Source organism: Typopeltis vanoorti, chromosome 1 (genome assembly GCF_054136105.1).
Source record: "Typopeltis vanoorti isolate ZY-2024b chromosome 1, IOZ_Tvanoo_1.0, whole genome shotgun sequence".
Classification (NCBI taxonomy): domain Eukaryota; kingdom Metazoa; phylum Arthropoda; class Arachnida; order Uropygi; family Thelyphonidae; genus Typopeltis; species Typopeltis vanoorti.
This window is the reverse complement of record NC_143549.1, coordinates 107,799,702-107,819,591: the sequence shown is the minus strand read 5'-3', so window position 1 is coordinate 107,819,591 and position 19,890 is coordinate 107,799,702. Positions and strand designations below refer to the sequence as shown.

At 34.7% G+C, this 19,890-nt stretch overlaps 1 protein-coding gene across 4 annotated transcripts in view; it reads right to left on the bottom strand.

The window, feature by feature from the left end:
• Positions 1-19,646, bottom strand: part of mor (SWI/SNF- related protein mor) — a 442,374-nt gene extending 422,728 nt beyond the window's left edge. For 2 of the 4 annotated variants that reach the window (XM_090398829.1, XM_090398819.1), the window contains exon 1: positions 19,089-19,646. In XM_090398829.1, coding sequence (XP_090254955.1) covers positions 19,089-19,274 — 186 coding nt within the window. In that variant the 5' untranslated portion in view covers positions 19,275-19,646. The remainder of the gene's footprint in view (positions 1-19,088) is intronic. The other 2 variants (XM_090398811.1, XM_090398837.1) reach the window with 1 other exon arrangement.
• Between the last annotated feature and the right edge of the window lie 244 nt (positions 19,647-19,890).

Sequence of the window (19,890 nt, the reverse complement as noted above, 5' to 3'; positions counted from 1 at the left end):
TCCATTGTCTAATCATACATTCAGTGGGAGGAGATCCAAAATTAAGAAATCAATATTTTAAACATCTCCATTGTCTAATCATACATTCAGTGGGAGGAGATCCAAAATTAAGAAATCAATATTTTAAACATCTTCATTGTCTAATCATACATTTATACATACATACAATCATACTTGCATACCATATTTTTCCATGTATAAGACGCCCCATGTATAAGATGAACCCTACTTTTTCAAACCCAAAATTAAGAAATCAATATTTTAAACATCTCCATTGTCTAATCATACATTCAGTGGGAGGAGATCCAAAATTAAGAAATCAATATTTTAAACATCTCCATTGTCTAATCATACATTCAGTGGGAGGAGATCCAAACTGTCTCTCTGAAGCTTTATCTCCATGTTCTTTTGCATAATTGATGACTTTTAACTTGAATTTTGAAGAATATGACAATCATTTTTTATCTTCAGACATTTTTATGGGCTAGTGCTCAAAATATTGTTAATGCATTAACTTACCCTGCCAATGAGTTGCAGACGCATGAATACTTTCAGAGTTCTGATTGGTTTATTAAGAATCAGCCATTAATGATGTCAATCGACAGAGTTAACAAAGGCTAGTGACTGGCAGAAGCCTGTTCACTTAGACAAGGTACCAGCAGTTTCACCATGGCAACTGCAGGGCTCTCAACCACTTACCCCCCACCCATGTATAAGACGACGCCCAATTATTGATCTAAAAATTTTAGAAAAAAGTATCGTCTTATACATGGAAAAATGTGGTAAGTAGATCTATAAATTGTGTTCTTCTGTCTGGTCAGTTTGTCTGTTTTGTAAGGGTAAAAAACTACTAGTTTCAGGGGGGAAGGGGGGAGAACCCCATCACTCCCCTCTGAGATTGGTTAACTCACCTTCAACTCAGAAGCCCAGATAAATATTCTTCATATCCTAAACAGTATTAGACCCCAGGTCTCAATCAAAAGACACTGTTAATACCAACTGAGCTACAGAGCCTCTCTCTAAATCTGTTGAAACATGTGCAGCAGCTATTCATGCATGGCCTAAACACAATCATATTCATAACCACCTCCTACCAAAAAAAAAACTAGTTTGTTTTCTGCTTACGATATTACTTTTAACCTGAACACTCCTGATATTGTACACATCCAAAATCTTTCCTACCTTTAGAATACTGCTCTCCCATATGGGGGTGATGCACCAAAAACTTCTTTAAAGATTATTAATGCTATCCAAAAAAGCACAATCCAGTTAATTAGTGACATCACATTCAAAGACTCACTCTAGTTATTTTCTCATAGACATTCTGTTTCTGTGTCTCTTTTACTGGTATTTTGCATGGGTGCTATGCAATGAAAATACATGAACATTCTAGCTCCAACAAACCAAACCAAATTCTTGTCATCCTCTTTCATTCCATTCTATCATTTTGGAACAGTCTTCCTCAAGACTAGAATCTAGTTGTTAAACATAACAGGTTTATCCTTTTTAATTGATGACGTGCTTCCACACTCATAGCATTTATGGGCCATCACAGCCTCCCATGTGAGAGTTTCATGGTATAAAAATGTCAACACCTTTAAAGGCAAACTACAACCTAACAAAACAGATCAGTCATTTTTTACTAATGGCACAAAGATTTTTTTACATTCTTTAGAATATCTCATAGAACTTGTACACAAAATACCGACAACGACAAAATATATGGGAAGGCAACCATATTAACTGAATATGAGTAGTTATTGTTGAAAAAAAGCATTACAATTTTCAAAATACAAACTGTCATTTGACTGCAACAAAATCAATTTCATTTTGCACTTCTGCAAAAAAAAAAAAAAAAAAAAATAAGAAACTGATTTTGTAAGCAAGAATATACAAGCACACAATCCAATTAAGAAAAAAGTGACTGTACATTATTATAGCAAGGCAACTACAGTCAAAACCACATGTAAGTTCAGTGGAGTTAAAAATAAACTTAATATAGTTAAATTTAATAATAATAATAACAACAAAATTCACTTGTATTTCGCAGTTGGCATCTACCGAGATCAGAGTTAGAACAATGAGTATATTAAGTTAAAATAATTCAAAAAAACCAAACGAAACAGTGACATATATAAGGAATAATAATGCATGGATATTATTGAAAACTTAGAGTGAACTATTAAAATGAAACCAGGAACAAATTACACAGAATAATTAACAAAAAATGGAGGGCAAAATGTATGCATGTGAAAGCATGTATACATTTTCCTTGTCACTATCATACAGTGATGATAGTGACAGATGGGGATATCAGCTCGTGTTTTCTGGGAATGCACAAGGAAACTGGCAATGTCTCTGACTAAGCTCTTTAATTTAGGTCTGAGCTGTGGTAGAGTTCCAAAGGAGTGGAAAGAGAGCAAAATAAAATTTCCTTGCATAAGGGAGGTTCTAAGACTGCAGTAGCAAATTACAGACCAATCAATATCTTAGGAATGGCAGTAAAATACTAGAAAAATTAGTCAAAAAGAGAATTCGAAAATGGGAGGATAAGAATATAATACTCTATGAGAGGCAACAATGCTTTGAGGAGGGTCAGTCATGCCTTAGTAATTTGCTAAGATTTTATAACAGTGACAGATGATTGGATAAAGGAAATGGCTATATGACAATTCTGCTGGATTTTGCAAAGGCATTTGACAGAATACCACATAGCTATTAAGCAAATTAGAACAATTGGGAGATGGATAGACATTGGTCATGTGGATAAGAGGGTGGCTGCTGGATAGATATCAAAACATGGTATATGGAGGAGCAGAGTCCAGGCAAAAGCAGGTGACTAATAGTGTGCTGCAAAGTTCAGTACTAGACAGCTACTGTTTATTTTGTATATAAATGATATAGGAAATAATCTGAAAGAAAATATTCAGTTATTTTTGAGGATGCAAAATTAGATAGAATGAATTGTGAATCAAGGTGATGTGGAGAGTTTGTAGGATTATTTAAATAATGCACAAAAGATAATGGGTGTTAGTTTAATGTGAAAATATGTATTTATGCATTTTGGATAAATAGATTACAAGCTGTATATCACATTGATTGAAATATACTTCAGGAAATAGACGAAGCTATGGTTTTAGGGGTGGTGGTGGTGGTAGACAGAGAGAGGTGAAGTTTAGAAGACATATTGCTTAGGATGCTCATAATATTATTTGGCTATTGAAGAACACACCAACAAGTAGAGAGAAGCATGTTGTTATTCTTCTTTATACAGCCTTGATATGTCAACATCTGGATTACTGTGCTCAGGTCTGGTCTAGTGGGTTTCTTGGGGATGAGGAAGTGGAGGAGAGATTCAGAGGCAAGCGACCAAGTTGGTGAGTGGTCTTTGGAATATTTCTTATGAGGATAGATTGAAGGTGTGTGTGTGGACTACAGAAGTTGGTGGATAGGTGAAAAAGGGTAGATATGATTGATACAGGGGAAATTTTTCAGCACTTAACTGTGGGGGAGGAGAGGGAACAAGAAGTCGTCTTTGGAAGTTGAGTAAAAATGTGGCTAGTAGGGGCATGAGGACTAGATTTTTTGCTTGGAGAGTTTGAATGAACACAATGGGTTGCCAGTCAGTTGACAGTACTATATCTGTTAATGGGTTTAAGAAGAAGTATGACAGATTGTGTGGATAATCTAGGTCTCCCACTATGAGTCTTAGGACTCCATGGAGGTGCTTGTACAATAATAATAATAACAACAATAATGAAAAATTAAACTGGAAAAATGGAACGCAAATTGTGTTAAAAATGTTTGGCTCTTTTTACCAGAGAAAGATGTTGAAAACTTTTAGTGGCAGCTTTCTACTGACAGCAAATAAACACAGTCATTTTTATTAAACATACTTTTGCACGTTTCCTTGAGTAGACATTCATATTTATAGCAATTTCTAAGGAGAACTTTAATGTAGTTCCAATTCATTTATGCAACTAATGGGGAAAAATCATAGTCAAAGCAGATTAATAAAACAAAAAAAATTTCATGAAGTCACCATATTATGTTCGGCTCAATTTTGCAGATTAGGCAGTTTGACAAAAAAAAAGTTATGAAAGTTTTGAAAGGTTTTTTGAGTATTAATATTAGCAAACCCCTATGAACTCAACCAATTCACATCACAGGAGCTCTTACTCAACCAGCAACATATCGCTGGCCTGGTTAACCTAGTGGTTAGCTTATCTGCTCTCCAGTCAAAAGGCTGCTGCAGGTTCAAATCCTGTTGTGGGCATGGATGTTTGTGACTGTGAAAATAGTAGTGATGGTGGCAGTAGATGACGTTTGGTGTAGTTGCAGTTCATTGGAGGATTGAGTGGTGGAGACAGAGTCATAAAGTAGATGTCTTCCCTCGATGAGTCTTTGGACTCCCTAAAGGTGTCATGTAATAATATCGCAATGAACTTAAAATTAATTCACACTCCAACAATGCATTATATTCACTTGTCACTCTCTGCGTGCATGTGCGCGTAGAGAGAGTCAGTCAAAATAAATGTATAGACACTTTAACAGATGTCACCTATGGACTTTTTTTTGAAATTGGATCAAATTATGGTAGCAGTGTGTAGTATGATGTTCTCCCAAAAGATGTCGTTACTCACATGAATACTAGAATCAACACATGACCGGTAGGACAGTGAAACAAAATAGCCGAGGCACAATTTTCGCTCGAGGAAGAACACAAAACCATTTTAAAGTGGTATTTCAAATTTGAGAATGTTGTTGAAGTTCAACAACAATGGAGGAGTGAGTTGGCAACACAACCTCCAACATGCCTGACAATTGCACGTATTCGTGATGAGACCCATGGTACCATGTGTGTGATGTGCAAAAGGGAAGATCTGGGAGGCCTCGCACAGCAACAAGTCCTGCTTCCTTGGCTATGGTGTTGATTGTCTAACTGTCCTACCAGTCATGTGTTGATGCAAGTATTCATGTGAGTAATGACATCTTTTGAGAAAACATCATACTACACATTACTATTGTAATTCGATCCAAATTGCCTAGATGACATCTGTTAAAGTGTGTACAAGGGTGGTCTGAAAAGTTCTCAGCCCCACCCATAGACAAGGAGAGATGAGAGCTTGGTCCACCTTTGCTATGAGGTGCCAATAGATGTACCACCTTGCCTCAGTCCTGTAGTGCAAACTTTGTTTGCCTACACTTGGATAAAGGATTAAACTAAATTTATTATAGTCTAACCAAGTACAAAATAAACTTCCAACATCTTTCTCTAAATCCAGAGTAATTTAATAATAAGGTGGTACACCCTTTGGCAACTCATATAGGTAAATATGACCTCTCCATTGCTTCTGCCTTGGTATCACCACTTCTGGGCCTGCCTCCCACTGACGAGATCTCAATAAAGGTGGAAACCGGTCTGGGTAGTGGCCCTTCCCTTAATGCATAGCATTATACATGTCCACAAGGAGATGTGCTTTGCATTATGGGAGATACTAAGACAAGGAGAGATGAGAGCTTGGTCCACCTTTGCTACGAGGTGCCACCAGATGTACCACCTTGCCTCAGTCCTGAAGATATTTTCAGGCGAAAACTTTGTTTGCCTACACTTGGATAAAGGATTAAACTCAATTTATTATAGTCCAGCACAGTAATTCCTTCCTGCATTAATCTTCTAACATCTCCTCACCAAGTTAAATGGCTGCATCACATCATCTCTTTTTTTGCTATTAACTATGCAATTTACATTAATCCCAAACACCTATGGAGAACTTGGAGAAGATCCAGAGACAAAGTCTTAGTCTTGTCTCTGGATCCTCTCCAGTATTCTCATTACAATGAAACCTGGTGAATATGCAATAGTCCATGTGTTCTGATCAATGTCTTGAACAGTGGTGCAACCATCTCATTATTATAGTAGCAATGCACTGTACAATCTTTACAAAACTTGCAATGTGCCCTCTGAACTTCAAGCCTCTGTCAACTATTAATCCCCTGATTTCAAAATCCACCCACCAAATAGAGCATATTTCCATAAAACAAAATACTTTTACACTTATGCACTCCAAAGTTCAACATTCTGCATTTTAATTAAAATGAAAATCCCATTCATCTATCGAGGCAAAAGCTATTTCAGTTGTACATTAGGACTTAAAATATGAATTACTGCTTATAAATCAACAGGCAATATCATTAACAAATAAAAGTAATGGCCCTAAAACAAAACCCTTCAATACACCACTAGTTACCTTCCTTTTCTGAAACAGTGCCCTCACTTTTCTCAAATATGACTTGCTGATATCAATCAGACAACCAAACTCTGATCTATTATCATTGTCTTTTGCTCCCCTACACCAGCTTGTATCCCAACCTGCCATGCAGCAATTTGGCAAATGGCTTTGCGAAGTCTGAAAATATCACTATAAAGATTCTCCCCTCCACCAACACATTTTTCACTTTGTTACAGATATCCCTCATTTGATAGTAAGTATCTGTTCTAAAGTGTATTTTCACATAAGGATACAAACTAATAATAATACCTCAGACTGGCCAAATAGGAATATAAGCCTTTAAGATGCAATGAACCAAGCAGCAATAATAGCCATTTTGTGACATATCACTTATTTTATTATTATTACTTGACACCTCCAGGTAGTTCAAAGACTCATCGAGGGAGGACACCTACTCTACAGCTCTGTCTCCATCACTAAATCCACCAGCAAACCGCAACTATACCAACACCATCTATCGCTCCCACTAGTATTTTCACAGGCAATCACAAACATCCATGCCCATGGCAGAATTCGAACCCGCAGCCTTTTGGCTGAAGAGCAGATACGCTAACTACTCGGCCAGCCAGGTCAGCAAATTATGCAGTCCAATTTTTGAATAAGTTGGTTCTCAGTGGAACAAATCACATGAGTCTGATGAGAATATTTTTGTGATTCCAAGATTTTGATCTAATGCTGTGAATTATTTTTAGATGTACCTTCCTTTAAATGTGGACTTTCAAATACACTGAAAAAAGTTCCATCAAGACTAAACATGACTAGAGCAGAGATTCTCACTTAAGTTTTCTTCAAAGTATACAAGAGGAAGAATATAATTCACTGTGCTCTGTCATAACCAAAAATACTGAAACATGTGACTGGTATTATAGTTCAGACAGCATTTTTATTTAAAGTACAATAATAAATGTCATAAGTACTAATGAATAATTACAAATAATATTTAAATTACACTAAATTTAATTACATTAACTTAAGCATTAATGAGAAAACGTGAATCTCTTTTCAGAAATAATTTTTTTCAAAATCCAAATATGTACTAATATTTGTTAAGAAATTTCAAAGATATTTTTGGTCAACTAAGATAAAAACTTGTTTATGAAATTCATTTCTGTAAATATTAATTCCCTTTCAAAGCTCATAATGTATTCTTAGTATTTTGAGAAACCACTCATATTCAGAGCATAGATGGCTCAAATTTCATCAGTAACATGACAAAAGACAAGTTCAGACTGACTGACTTACTTGAATATGACCAAATTTTGTAAATGGCATATGTCAAAACAACTGGATGTGAAAAATTATAAAACTAAACTTCAGAAACAGCTTACTAAGTTATTCTGAAATCACACGTGGTCTAAGAAAAATCCTCTAGAGATCCAAGTGTGGATTTGATGCCTACCACGTCTGGAATCTTAGACTAAGGCATCCAAGAAAGGCATAAAGCTATTACTGCAACAGTTGAAAATGATTTTATACATGGATGGATACTGTTTATCTTGTCTAAGAAACATGTAGGCTCAGATTGAGAAATAAGGCCAAAATTATCAAAATAACATGTAACTCAAAGTAGGAGAAGATTGTTTGATTTTTCATGCGGAAGTTAGCTCGTGTTTGAGAGATGTACAAACCCACAGCAGTTGCTTCTATTTGTTTAAATGGTTAAACAAAGAAATCTGTAAATTTAAAGTACAGAACTCAGCAAGTAAAAGATCTTGATCACTTTCTACAGGATTTCCAGTCAATGTTCATCAGAATTTCAATCAATAATTTCCACGCACTATATGAATATTCTGAAATTTTGTTCATCAAGTTCCTAATTGTATTATTAGTGAGTTTAATAACATACTCTCTGTATATACGAGTGCCCCTGCATAGTCAACCTCGGATGAAATCCTGTAGTTGTATGATTAAGACAGAAATTATGGATATGCTAATATATATCAAAGTAAGTAAAAAATGATTCATAATATAATTTTAATTATCAATAAAAACCTACTTGGGGATTGTATTGAAGATAAAAAGGTGTGATTTATTCTTCGTTCTTATACTTTCATTAGCTACACTAATGGTATAGATTCTAGACTGGATAATGTCAAAATAGTAATACATTTAAGAATAATAAGTATGTGTTTAAACCTAAAAAGAAACTAACAACCATAATAAATTTAGTTTAATCCTTTATCCAAGTATAAGCAAACAAAGTTTGCACCTCAAAATATCTTCAGGACTGAGGTAAGGTGGTACATCCCTTGGCAACTCATAGCAAAGGTGGACCAAACTCTCATCACTCCTTGTCTCCGTATCTCCCATAATGCAAAGCACATCTCTTTGTGGACATGTATACTGCTATGCCTGGGGGAGACCTGACTCCTACCAGGCGCATCCCTTGGGTGGCGGATGAGGGAAACCCCAACGGTTGCTCCAAATAAAGAATAAGGAGTCGTGGACCAAAGGATGCAGCAGAGGAGTGGCAAGCCGGCTGCATTATTCTGCCATTCAATCCTATGAATAAGGAGTCTCCACTGTGGCAAGAGAATGTTACTGCATCTGAGGAAACCGACGCGATTGATCCTAGATCACAGGGAGCAGTCGAGAAGTTTAGTATGTGGTCAGCCAATAGAATTTCACATCTCTTAACCTTAAATATAAGGACACTGTTAAAACCTGGGAAAGTACATTTGATGGAAAAAGAACTTGCTAGGATTAAATGGGACATTTTAGGTTTGGCTGAAACCCATTGGACAGGAGAAGGATTTATAAATCTAAATTCAGGAAAACTATTCTACTCGGGAGAAGACAATATACATAGAGAAGGAGTCGCCATTTTAGTGAATAATAGTCTACAAAATGCAGTCATGGCCATAGAACCACATGGCCCAAGAATGATCGCTATCAGATTAAAAGGTAAAGAAAAAATGTTCACTTTACAATTATTCAAATCTATGCCCCCGACCAGTCACATGAAGCTGAAGAAATCGATACCTTTTATGATAAGTTGCAGGATCTAATAGACAAGACCAATAAGAAAGATATATTAATAGTGATGGGAGATTTTAATGCCAAAATTGGGAAGTTCACCCCAGGTATGGAGGATGTTATGGGCAGGTTCGGAGTTGATAACAGAAATGAAAGAGGTGAAAGAATTTTAGAATTTTGTAAAGCAAATAATCTATTTATCTGTAACACCCTTTTTTTCCATAGACCTTCCCACAAATACACGTGGACCTCACCAGATGGTACAACAAAGAACTGTATTGATTACATTCTAATCAAACGCAATTGGAAATCATCAGTGTAAAATGTTAGAACTTTAAAAACTCCAGACTTTGACACTGACCATGAACTGTTAACAGCAAAAATTAAACTAAAATTCAAGTATCGTAAATCACGAGCTCCTATCAACAAAGTGGACCTGTCAAAACTGAAAGAGAAATCTATGCAAGATAATTATCAGACACTAATAGGAAATGAGTTTAGAAGATTATTCTATGACAATATAGAAAATACATGGAATCAAGGTAAAAAAATTGTTACAAGTACTGCAAGAAACATACTTGGTACAACATCAAGACCAAATCATGAATGGATAACCCCTGAAATTCTAAATACTTTAGAAGAAAAAAGAACAGCAAAGCATATATTAAATATAAAAAATACAGAAGAAAATAAACAACATTATAAGAATCTTAAAAACAAAATTGATAAAATGTGCATATCTGCCAAAAATAACTGGTTGGAGGAAAAAGCAAAACTCTGCGAAGAAGCTAATAAAACGGTATACAAAATTATCAAAGAATTAACTAAGATCTATAAAGATAAACCATTAAGAATGAAAGATAAAAACAATCTAGAAACCGGGTCAATAAATATTAAAATAATTTGGAAGGACTACTATCAAACATTATTTCAAAAAGAACAGGAGAAGGAAAGTATAACAGAAAAGATGATATATGAAAAGGCACCACCCATAAACTCAGCAGAAATTATAAATGCAATAAACCAAATGAAACTTTCAAAAGCTACAGATAAAGAAGTATAGGTAGAACTATAGAACTATGGAAATATGGTGGCAAGGAAGCCATTAATTTCTTAATGAATTTATTTAATCAAATTCTTTATACTGGAGTAATTCCAACTGACTGGAAGACAGGAATTATTATACCAATTAAAAAAAAAAAAAAAAGGAGACAAAAGAATACGTGAAAATTACAGACCCATAACACTCTTAAGTCATAGTTATAAACTATGACTTAAGAGTGTTATGGGTCTGTAATGTTGTTTCAAATTATACAAAAGAGAACACAGGTGCTTACAGAAAAAATCATAGAGGAAAACCAAGCAGGATTCAGGCCACATAGATCCACTATAGACCATATCTTCACCATTAATAATATAGCAGAAAAATATTGGGAAGAATACAAATACTGTTGTTTTATAGATTTTAAGCAAGCCTTTGATTCAGTTAATAGAAACAAATTGATTACTATCCTAAAAAACGTAAAAATGGATTCTGATATTTTAACATTTATTATTATGGAGACACCAAAGCTTTTGTTAAAACAAACAACATTAAAACTGAGAATTTCAGAGTCGAGAAAGGTGTAATGCAGGGATGCCCTCTCTCACCTCAACTCTTTATCCTCTCCCTAGAAGAAGTCTGTAAAACCATAGCCAATGAACCAGGTGTAAAAATCAATGGTACCAACATTAATCACATAAAATACATGGATGATATCATTATTTTAGCAGATTCTAAACCACGGCTAGAAAAAACTATTAATATTTTAAATGACTCTTGTAAAACTTATGGTATGAAAATAAATCTTCATAAAACAAAAATAATGAAGATAGGTAGAGAAGAAGAAAATATTTCTATAAATCTTGAAAATCACCTGCTGGAACAAGTTAATAAATATGTTCATCTTGGCAGTCTTATATCTAGTAACCTCAACAATATGGAAACAAATTATTGAGATTTACCTATACGTATAGGTAAATATGACCTCTCCATTGCTTCTGCCTTAGTATCACCACTCTGGGTCTGCTCCCACTGACGAGACCTCGATAAAGGTCGAAACCGGTCTGGGTAGTCGCCCTTCCCTTAATGCATAGCAGTATACATGTCCGTAACGTATACGGACTATATATAATGCAGTCTCTGCATTGTTGTGAGTGGGACCACAGTGACCTAATAACTGAACAACCTATGTAGAGGAAATCACAGTTTGGTTGGCATGCAAACTCGTAACAAAGGTGTATAAAGAAGTATACAATGTCATAACATTCAAACATTTCTTTATTAGTGTGAATCTTTATGGATTTTAGAAGGAGTAACTCATTTCTGATTCATAGCGAATACTAATTTAATCAGTACACAGAAAAAAAATATACATTACAAAATATATATATATATATATATATATATATATATATATATTTTTTTTTTTTTTTTTTTTTTTGTAAATTACACTATTTTTCATTGGGAAAGACTTCCCTCCCTCTCTCTCTCTCCTTATGTATTTCCTAAAAAAAAAAAATTAAACCTTTGGATCACTAAATGCAATTAAAAAAATAAAAATAAAAAACACATTAGTATTGAGGAACCTATATGACTATGCAAAAATATATACAGTATATTTCAGATAAAACAGGTTATCAAACAAACAATTATCTTCTCAGCAGCATTTTCTGTAGTTTCAGTGTTTTCAGTTATTGAACCAGCATCCAAACAGCTATAATTCCAAATATTATAAATGCAAATGTCTATAATTAACATTTCCAGCTATCATGTGAAATAACAGAAGAATGCAATTCTTTACAGAAAGAAAGAAATTTACTCTCATAAGGTCTTAATTTTTTCTGGCTGCTTCACAGGAACTTTTAAGCAGTGTCAGTCAAATAATCATCAGATCTCTGATGATGAATACTTATTTTTATATATGTATATATATATATACCCTATATCATCATACGTATCAAGGATTTAGGCCTAGTATGGCCTGTTCCGGCCTTAGAAGTCATCGTTGAATCGTTTAAGAGGACGTCCTGGTTTTCTTTTTCCTAATGGCTTGTACTTTAAGGCTTGTTTTGGTAATCTTTCTGTTTTCATTCTTTGAACGTGTTCCATCCATCTATGTTTATATTTTTTAATTTTTTCAATTACTGGTTCTTGGTTTAATTCTTTCATAATATCTTCGTTTCTTTTGTGATCAAATAGGGTATACTTCGCAGTTTTTCTCATAAACTTCATTTCTGCTGTTGTTAATCTTTGTTTGTCTTTTTGTTTTATTGTCCAGATTTCGCTTCCATACATTAAGACCGGTAGGGCTAATGTATTGTATACTTTTAGCCTGGTTTGTTTTTGAACTAGGTTTGGTTTAAATATAGAGTTAATTACTCCTGTTATTTTTAAGTATTTTGCAATTTTTATGTTTATATCTTTTTCATTTTCATAAGTGATCATACATCCTAGGTAGTTAAATGAATTCACCTGTTCTAAGATCTTGTTATCTAATACTATTTTAGTTCTTGCTGGATCTTGTCCTTTAAAGGCCATAGTTTTTGATTTTTCCGTTGATATTATCATACCATAATCTTTGGATATCTCATTTAGATTTAAAATAGCTTTCTGTAAGTTATCTTCAGAATTTGTAATTATTATTTGGTCGTCGGCAAAGAGGAGAGTGTTTAAGTTAACTGTAGGTGAAAGTTTAATTCCTTGATGTAAATTTTTACTCCATTTTATTATTATTTCATTTAAGTAGATATTAAAAAGAGTTGCTGAGAGGGGACATCCCTGTCGGACCCCTTGGTTTATCTCTATTGTATATGATAGCTCATGATTTAATCTTATTTGTATTTGATTATTTTCATATATACTTGTGACACCTTTTAGGATATTATTTAGTATTTGTCTTTCTTTTAATATGTTAAATAATATGTTTCTTTTAACTTTGTCAAATGCTTTTTCAAAGTCAATAAATGCAATATGTGTTTCTAAATTATATTCTCTTCTTTTCTCTATTATTAATTTTAGGCAGAAGGCTGGGTCTATACATGATCGTCCTTTTCTAAATCCATTTTGTACCTCTAGAATAAAGTTTTCGGAATATTTCATTAGTTTGTTATTACTAAGTTATTAGTTTGTAAAAAGGCTTATCATTTTATATATATATACCCTATATATATATATATATATATAAAATGATAAACCTTTTTATGTAATGTTTTGTTGTCAAATTATTTGAAATGTTTTGAAACTCAGGGGCTACCCTGAGTGTCGAGTCTTCAAAATTCGAGTCATCAGAATTCAAGGAGAACTGGTCTACCAGTCCGGAACGGGGGGGGGGGTAGGCACCAGGGGACAGATCCCCCTAGTGTGTGTGTGTGTATATATATATATATTTATTTACAGAGTAATTGATATATATATATATATATATACACACACACACACACACACACACACACACACACACATATATGACAGTTGGAGTTTATCATAGTCCTTGGGAAAAACAGAATGTGCAAGGCTGTTCTAGAGAACAGGTAGATGGAATGAAAGAGAAATCAAGTTGATCCAATAAATCTGAAACTGACCTGTATATGATATTGCCTGGCAACTGTTCGTGTTTTTACAATTAGAGGAATATGGAACATTGACAGCAGCCAGTTCAATAAATTAGCACTATGCAAATATCTAAAAAGGGCATCCATGAGAACGTGACTAATCTAAACAAGCTACCTTCTGGATTTAGAAGTTTTGATGCACCACCCAATACAAGAAAACAACATATATTAAAGTTGGGCAGATTCCAGATTTCCACAGCATCAACAGGTATACAGCCAAGGAATGAAATGGCTCAAATGAAAGAGGATTCCCAAGTTTGTTCTTTGTTTAAAAAACTGAAGAGGCTGTGGATCTGATGCATTTGCTCCTGGAAAGGTTAGAGGTGTAAGTCAGTCCAAGAAGAGAAATCTGTTCAAGTTTGAATATATGGAAATTAACAAAAATAAGAGAACAGAGTCTCTTATTTTCAACAGCTTTTATGAGAAATAAGACAAGACTGTGTTTTGATGGTGTTTAAGTTAACTGGATTATTGTCACTCCATTGGAGAATGACAAGGAGATTCCTGTTTAAAGCAATGGTTATGGAAGATCTTGAAAATTAATTCATATGAAAACTGCAAGGCTTGTCAAATAAAGATGGAGCATACCATCATCAGCAAAACTATGATTTGAAGTTAATGAAAGTCACTAATGTATAGTGACTTTCATTAACTACCATATAGGAGAAAAGATATGGGCAGAAGCAGTCCTGTGACATCTTTGCCAGCAAAATAACAGAGAAATCTATAGTGGAAACCATTTACCATGATACAGCAAATAACCTGAGATGGAACTGGCAATCCAACTGCAAAGATCAGACAGCAGACTATAACAGTTTGGTATAGAGCCCACTATTCCAGATCTAATTAAATACCCTGGACATAATACAAGGTATGTTTATTCTAACATTTATTTCTTACTCATTTTGAAAGATATTCATTTAAACATTTATTTTCACTAAGCAAAAAGGCATTACACTGGTTCGTTTCTAGTAAGAGTTCTCCAGTCTATTGGTGTAAGGTTTAATGTCTACAGAATATCTAAGACAACTAACAGGCCAACAAATCATGAAAGTATACACACAGGCTATGGATACTGCAAGCTAACTGAAGGTCAGCTACATGTGTTTAGAAGCATTTCCATCAGTATTTTAGACTTCAAGATTTATCTTTGTAGGCCTGAAAATTGTGCATTCTATTTCAGCTATCTCAGGAAGAATATCCAGATTCTCCCCCCCCCCCTAGGCCATATGTCAAAACAAGGCATATGACAATACAACTAAAATCTATTAATAATAATTCATGATGGAAAAGCTAAAAATCTCATCCTTACAGGTGTTCATTATCTTGCTTGTTCTGGATTTCTGAGATCTGGTCATAATGTTTTATAGGCAATATTTTACTTATTATTCCCTGTATAAGTCTCCATCAAATTTAAGCTGTTCTCATTTGTAATGTATCCTAATTTGTTGTAAATAATGTTGTACCACTTACTTACTACTCTGCCACTTGTGTTTGGATATGAAATAAATAAATAGGCAATCTTAATATGTAAGTAGTGACATAATTGCAAACTCAGCCATAGATGGAGGTTATGCTCGTCTCTATGCCGGTGCTAAGCCTGGGTAAAAGAGGAAGGTTGAGGGATGGACTAATCACCCATTCTCGTGAAAATTGCTGTTTACAGAAACCATGAGTGAAGCAAGAAATCCCATGAAGCTAAGGGCTACGATCCATGGTCCCACGACAGATGGTTGAGCTGAGAGAGAACAAGAGAAGCAGCACTAGACCGAAGAGGATGGAACGCTAAACTCATGGTCTCATGCACCTAATAGGTGTAAAGAGCAATAAGTATAAGCAAGACATAATTGCAACAAGCTTCCAATGGGCCATTCAAAACAGAATTTTTATTACCCCAGATCCATCAGATCCTTCACAACGGGCCAATCTCTTTTCCCCTTTCTCTCTCTCTCAAATCCCTCAAGCACTGCAGAACGTCATGGTGCAACAGTTATACCTCAACACAGGAAGTAAATCAATACTTTGTATTATATATTCAAAACACTTGCACAGTGCAGCTATAAGAAAATAATATGTTCTACTTGATGGGAATTTTTTATTTTATTTATTTTTTTTTTTATCAGCCTGTAACTTTTCCCCGCTGCTGGGGTAAAGGCTCCTCCCACTGCTGGAGGATTGGATCTACTTCTCCCATGTGACTCACTCCATCTTGGGAGAGTGTTTATTCACTTGTATGAATTAATGTATGAAGGTGGAAGACAATCACAAACATCCATGCTTAGGCAGGATTAAAACCTGCAGCCTTTTGGATGGAGAGTGGATATGCTAACCACTCGGCCAACCAGGCCAGCTTGATGGGAATACTTCAATTCAAATCCAGTCTAGGAGCAAGAAACCTTTAAAATGGCTTTCGACTGAAGGCAAGCTAGCCAGTCTCATATGAGTTCGGTTAGAATTTGAGCCAAAGCAAGATTACAAGACCAGAGGTCACACAGGAAGGTGACAGGATTTTTCATCCTTCAAAACAGCTTGAGAATACAAGACATTAACAAAGATAATATACTGATCTCTGGTTTAGGTGCATGTAGCTGTAATTCTGAAGCAATACTACACTACAAAACCCGAAGAACCACAATCTTTCTCAAAAGAAGCGATCTGGATTCAATATAGAGGAATGATAAGCTGTTTGGAATTACAGATGAAGCTATTAAAGGCTATGATGAAAGTCTGTCATGTGTGTTATTTGCAGGTCTTTCCACTTCTTGTTTTACAGGATGAAAACCTGAGTTTCCAGGATGAGAAAAAATCCTGCCATCTCCATATGAAACTGACTCACCTTCAACTGGAAAGTCTTCATAAAAAAAGTTCTAGCCATTCTAGATGAGATCCAAATCCACGTATTTCACACAACATGACGGGAAAAAATTGAGTATCTGATTCATATCTAATAAGCAGTAAGGAAATAAATGATGCATGGGAACTTACAAAGAAATACATAACAGCATCAATGTATGAATGCATCCCAAAGGCCAAAAGGCTGAATAAGGTAGATGTAAAATGGATGAATGGGGAGTTTAAGCATGAAATCTGGAAGAAGAAAGTACAAGATGAATAATAGTAATTAGTCACATGAAGAATATAAAGAACGAGCCAGGAGAGTGACTCAATTAGTAAGGAAAACAAAAGTAGAGTATGAGCAGAAATTGGCAAATCAGGCTAAGAAAAACCCTAGAGTTTTTTTTAGATATATGGCAAGTAGAAGGAAGAATGATCATGGAAAGATGAAGTTAAGGGATGAAAGTGGTAAAATGGTAACTGCTGCAGAAGACATTGTTGAGGTATTCAGTGATCAATTTATAAATGTGTTTCATCCTGATCAGGGTGGAATCATGAGGAACTTAAGTGTAGAGGACATAGGAGAGGATAGCTTAACTGTGAGTGAGCAGGAAGTATTTCAGGAAATAAATAACCTTGATGTTAATAAGGCAATAGGATTTTATGACATATCACCACGCATCTTAAGGGAATGTTCCAGGGAACTGCCAGTAGCATTGGCATGCCTGTTTAATAAGAGTTTTGCAATAACAAAACTCTTATTAAAGAGTTTTATCCATATGAGGCCTTGATTGACCTCATGTGGATTATTGTGCACAGATTTGGTCGCCAGGTTTTCATGGTGACGAGGATATGTTGGAAAGGGGTACAGAGAAGATTCACAAAAGGTAGTCAGTGGTCTTTGGAATGTGGAATATGAGGACAGATTGAGAGAATGTAAGTTGCAGAGCCTCGTGAATAGGAGGAAAGGGGGGGGATATGAGTGAGACATAATCTGGTCAGGGATTATTATCAGTTAGACATGGAAGAGTTTTTCATAGAATGGGAGAGAGGGAGAGTAGAACAAGAGGATATTGCTGAAAACTGTATAAGGAGGGTGTGAGCAAAGGGGTGAGAAGCAGGTTATTTGCATGGAGGGTGGTTGGTGAGTGGAATGCATTGCCTGAGTATGTTGTGGATATGGACACATTGAATCAGTTTAAGACATGGTTGGATGAACATTGTATGCAATAGTGAGTAACTCCCACAATGAGTCTCTGACTCCATGGAAGTCAAATGTTGATGATGATAATAATAATAAATTTAACAACTGAAGATTTGCAAACACAGAAGCTCTTTCAGGAATATAAATAAACTTGTCTAGTAATTTGTCTTTCAGAAATTGAAGGATATATTTACATATTTGAAACTTCATCTAAATCTAGCATTCACAGATAACTTTTTGAAAGGCCATTATTATCAATTAAAAAAAAAAAAAGATAAGGATGATGAACAGCTGCATGACTAAAATGCAACTACATATTACAAATCTGTAAATGAATTGTTGGGTTTGTTCCCTTTTACTTGATTATTTAAAAGCATGAAGAGATAAAAATTAAAGCAAATGGAGAAGGGGAAAAATATAAAAAACTAAAACAAGAATTCTTCTAGATCTACTAGAAATGTGTAGAATGACTTGGATAATAGTACTGAACAAAAAAAAAAACATGTTTTCACATCGATAATGCATAAAAATCATATCCGGTGTTGAAGAGTATACTAGCACTGATACTCAAAATTCACTGTTGGGAAGCATAAGAATTCAGTTAAGATATTATATATAGTTGTACAAATTACTTATTGGATAAGAAATGTGATCACACAATATATGAAACCCTAGCATTATTAATAACGACACGGGAAAAAAAAAAAAATCATGATACTGAAAATACTCTAGCCAAAATAATTTTTAAAAAAATCGACACCAAAATTGGACGAAAACAAAAATATTAATGATGATACCAACATAGCGGCACACTAATAATATTCATAAGCACCGGCAATTGTCATATATTGACATTAAGAAGAAATCAATAACTGGAAATCAGCGTGCGGAATCTTTTCGGAGTATCTTCGATCACATTTACGTAACTTACAATTTATCATTTTATGGTACACAGATGTCATTAAACATTAAAGGAATTAATATTGAAAATCGTTTTTATCTTATTTTATCATTTTCAATTTATTAATATCATCATTAAGCCTAAACAAAACAAATGACAGTTGTAAAATTGAAACATACAATAGTAAGTTACAATGAAGTACAAACAGCACAGAGAGGAGTGATACCTTTTTGCAGTTTTTCTGCAGCCATTGCCTAACGCTGTCGAACTGGGCTACCGTATCTAGAGATTCATAGAACTTTACATTTGGCCCGCCGTCTTTTTTTCGTACTACAGCCATTTTTACATACGGCTGCATGAGTACCTTGCATTCGCGTAACCGGGAGAAAACACTGACGGCAGAGACGCTCATGAACGACACAGGAGAAGCAATATGTCCAGCGTACGGTACTGAACTTAACGAACCACTATGCTAACAGGAAAATTACTCCGTGGCCGGATGTTTAGTTTAATTCAAAAGCTGATACAGGGAGTAACATGTACAAAAAGAACACATTTTAACATAAATTCGTGATATCATAGTAGATATAATATTAGCCATATTACAAGCACCTTAAGAAGATGACCCAAAAAAAAAAGTGTCCGTAAGCAAACAAAAAAAGATTAGATGAACGTCATTAAACGTGTTGCTGACGGAAACGTGCAAGAAAGCCAATTAGAAATCTGAGGGGTTTACAGATTTCGCTCACCGCTTCGTTTTAACAAATATAAATTATGGAAACAATAGTATCCAAACCAACTGTTACAATCTAGACATACTATATGGTATTTGAAGTTTGCTGTTTATTTTTATACAAAAACGACTGTATCCAGTCGCAAGAAAATCGGAATCAAGTCGATCTGTTTGATTTGGACAAAATGAGAAATGAATTCCAGAAATAAATGCATTCCATAATATGGGATTAATTTCGAAAAACTGGGCAGAAGTAATTTATTAGCTAAATGTAGTAGTAAAATGCTTTCAAAAT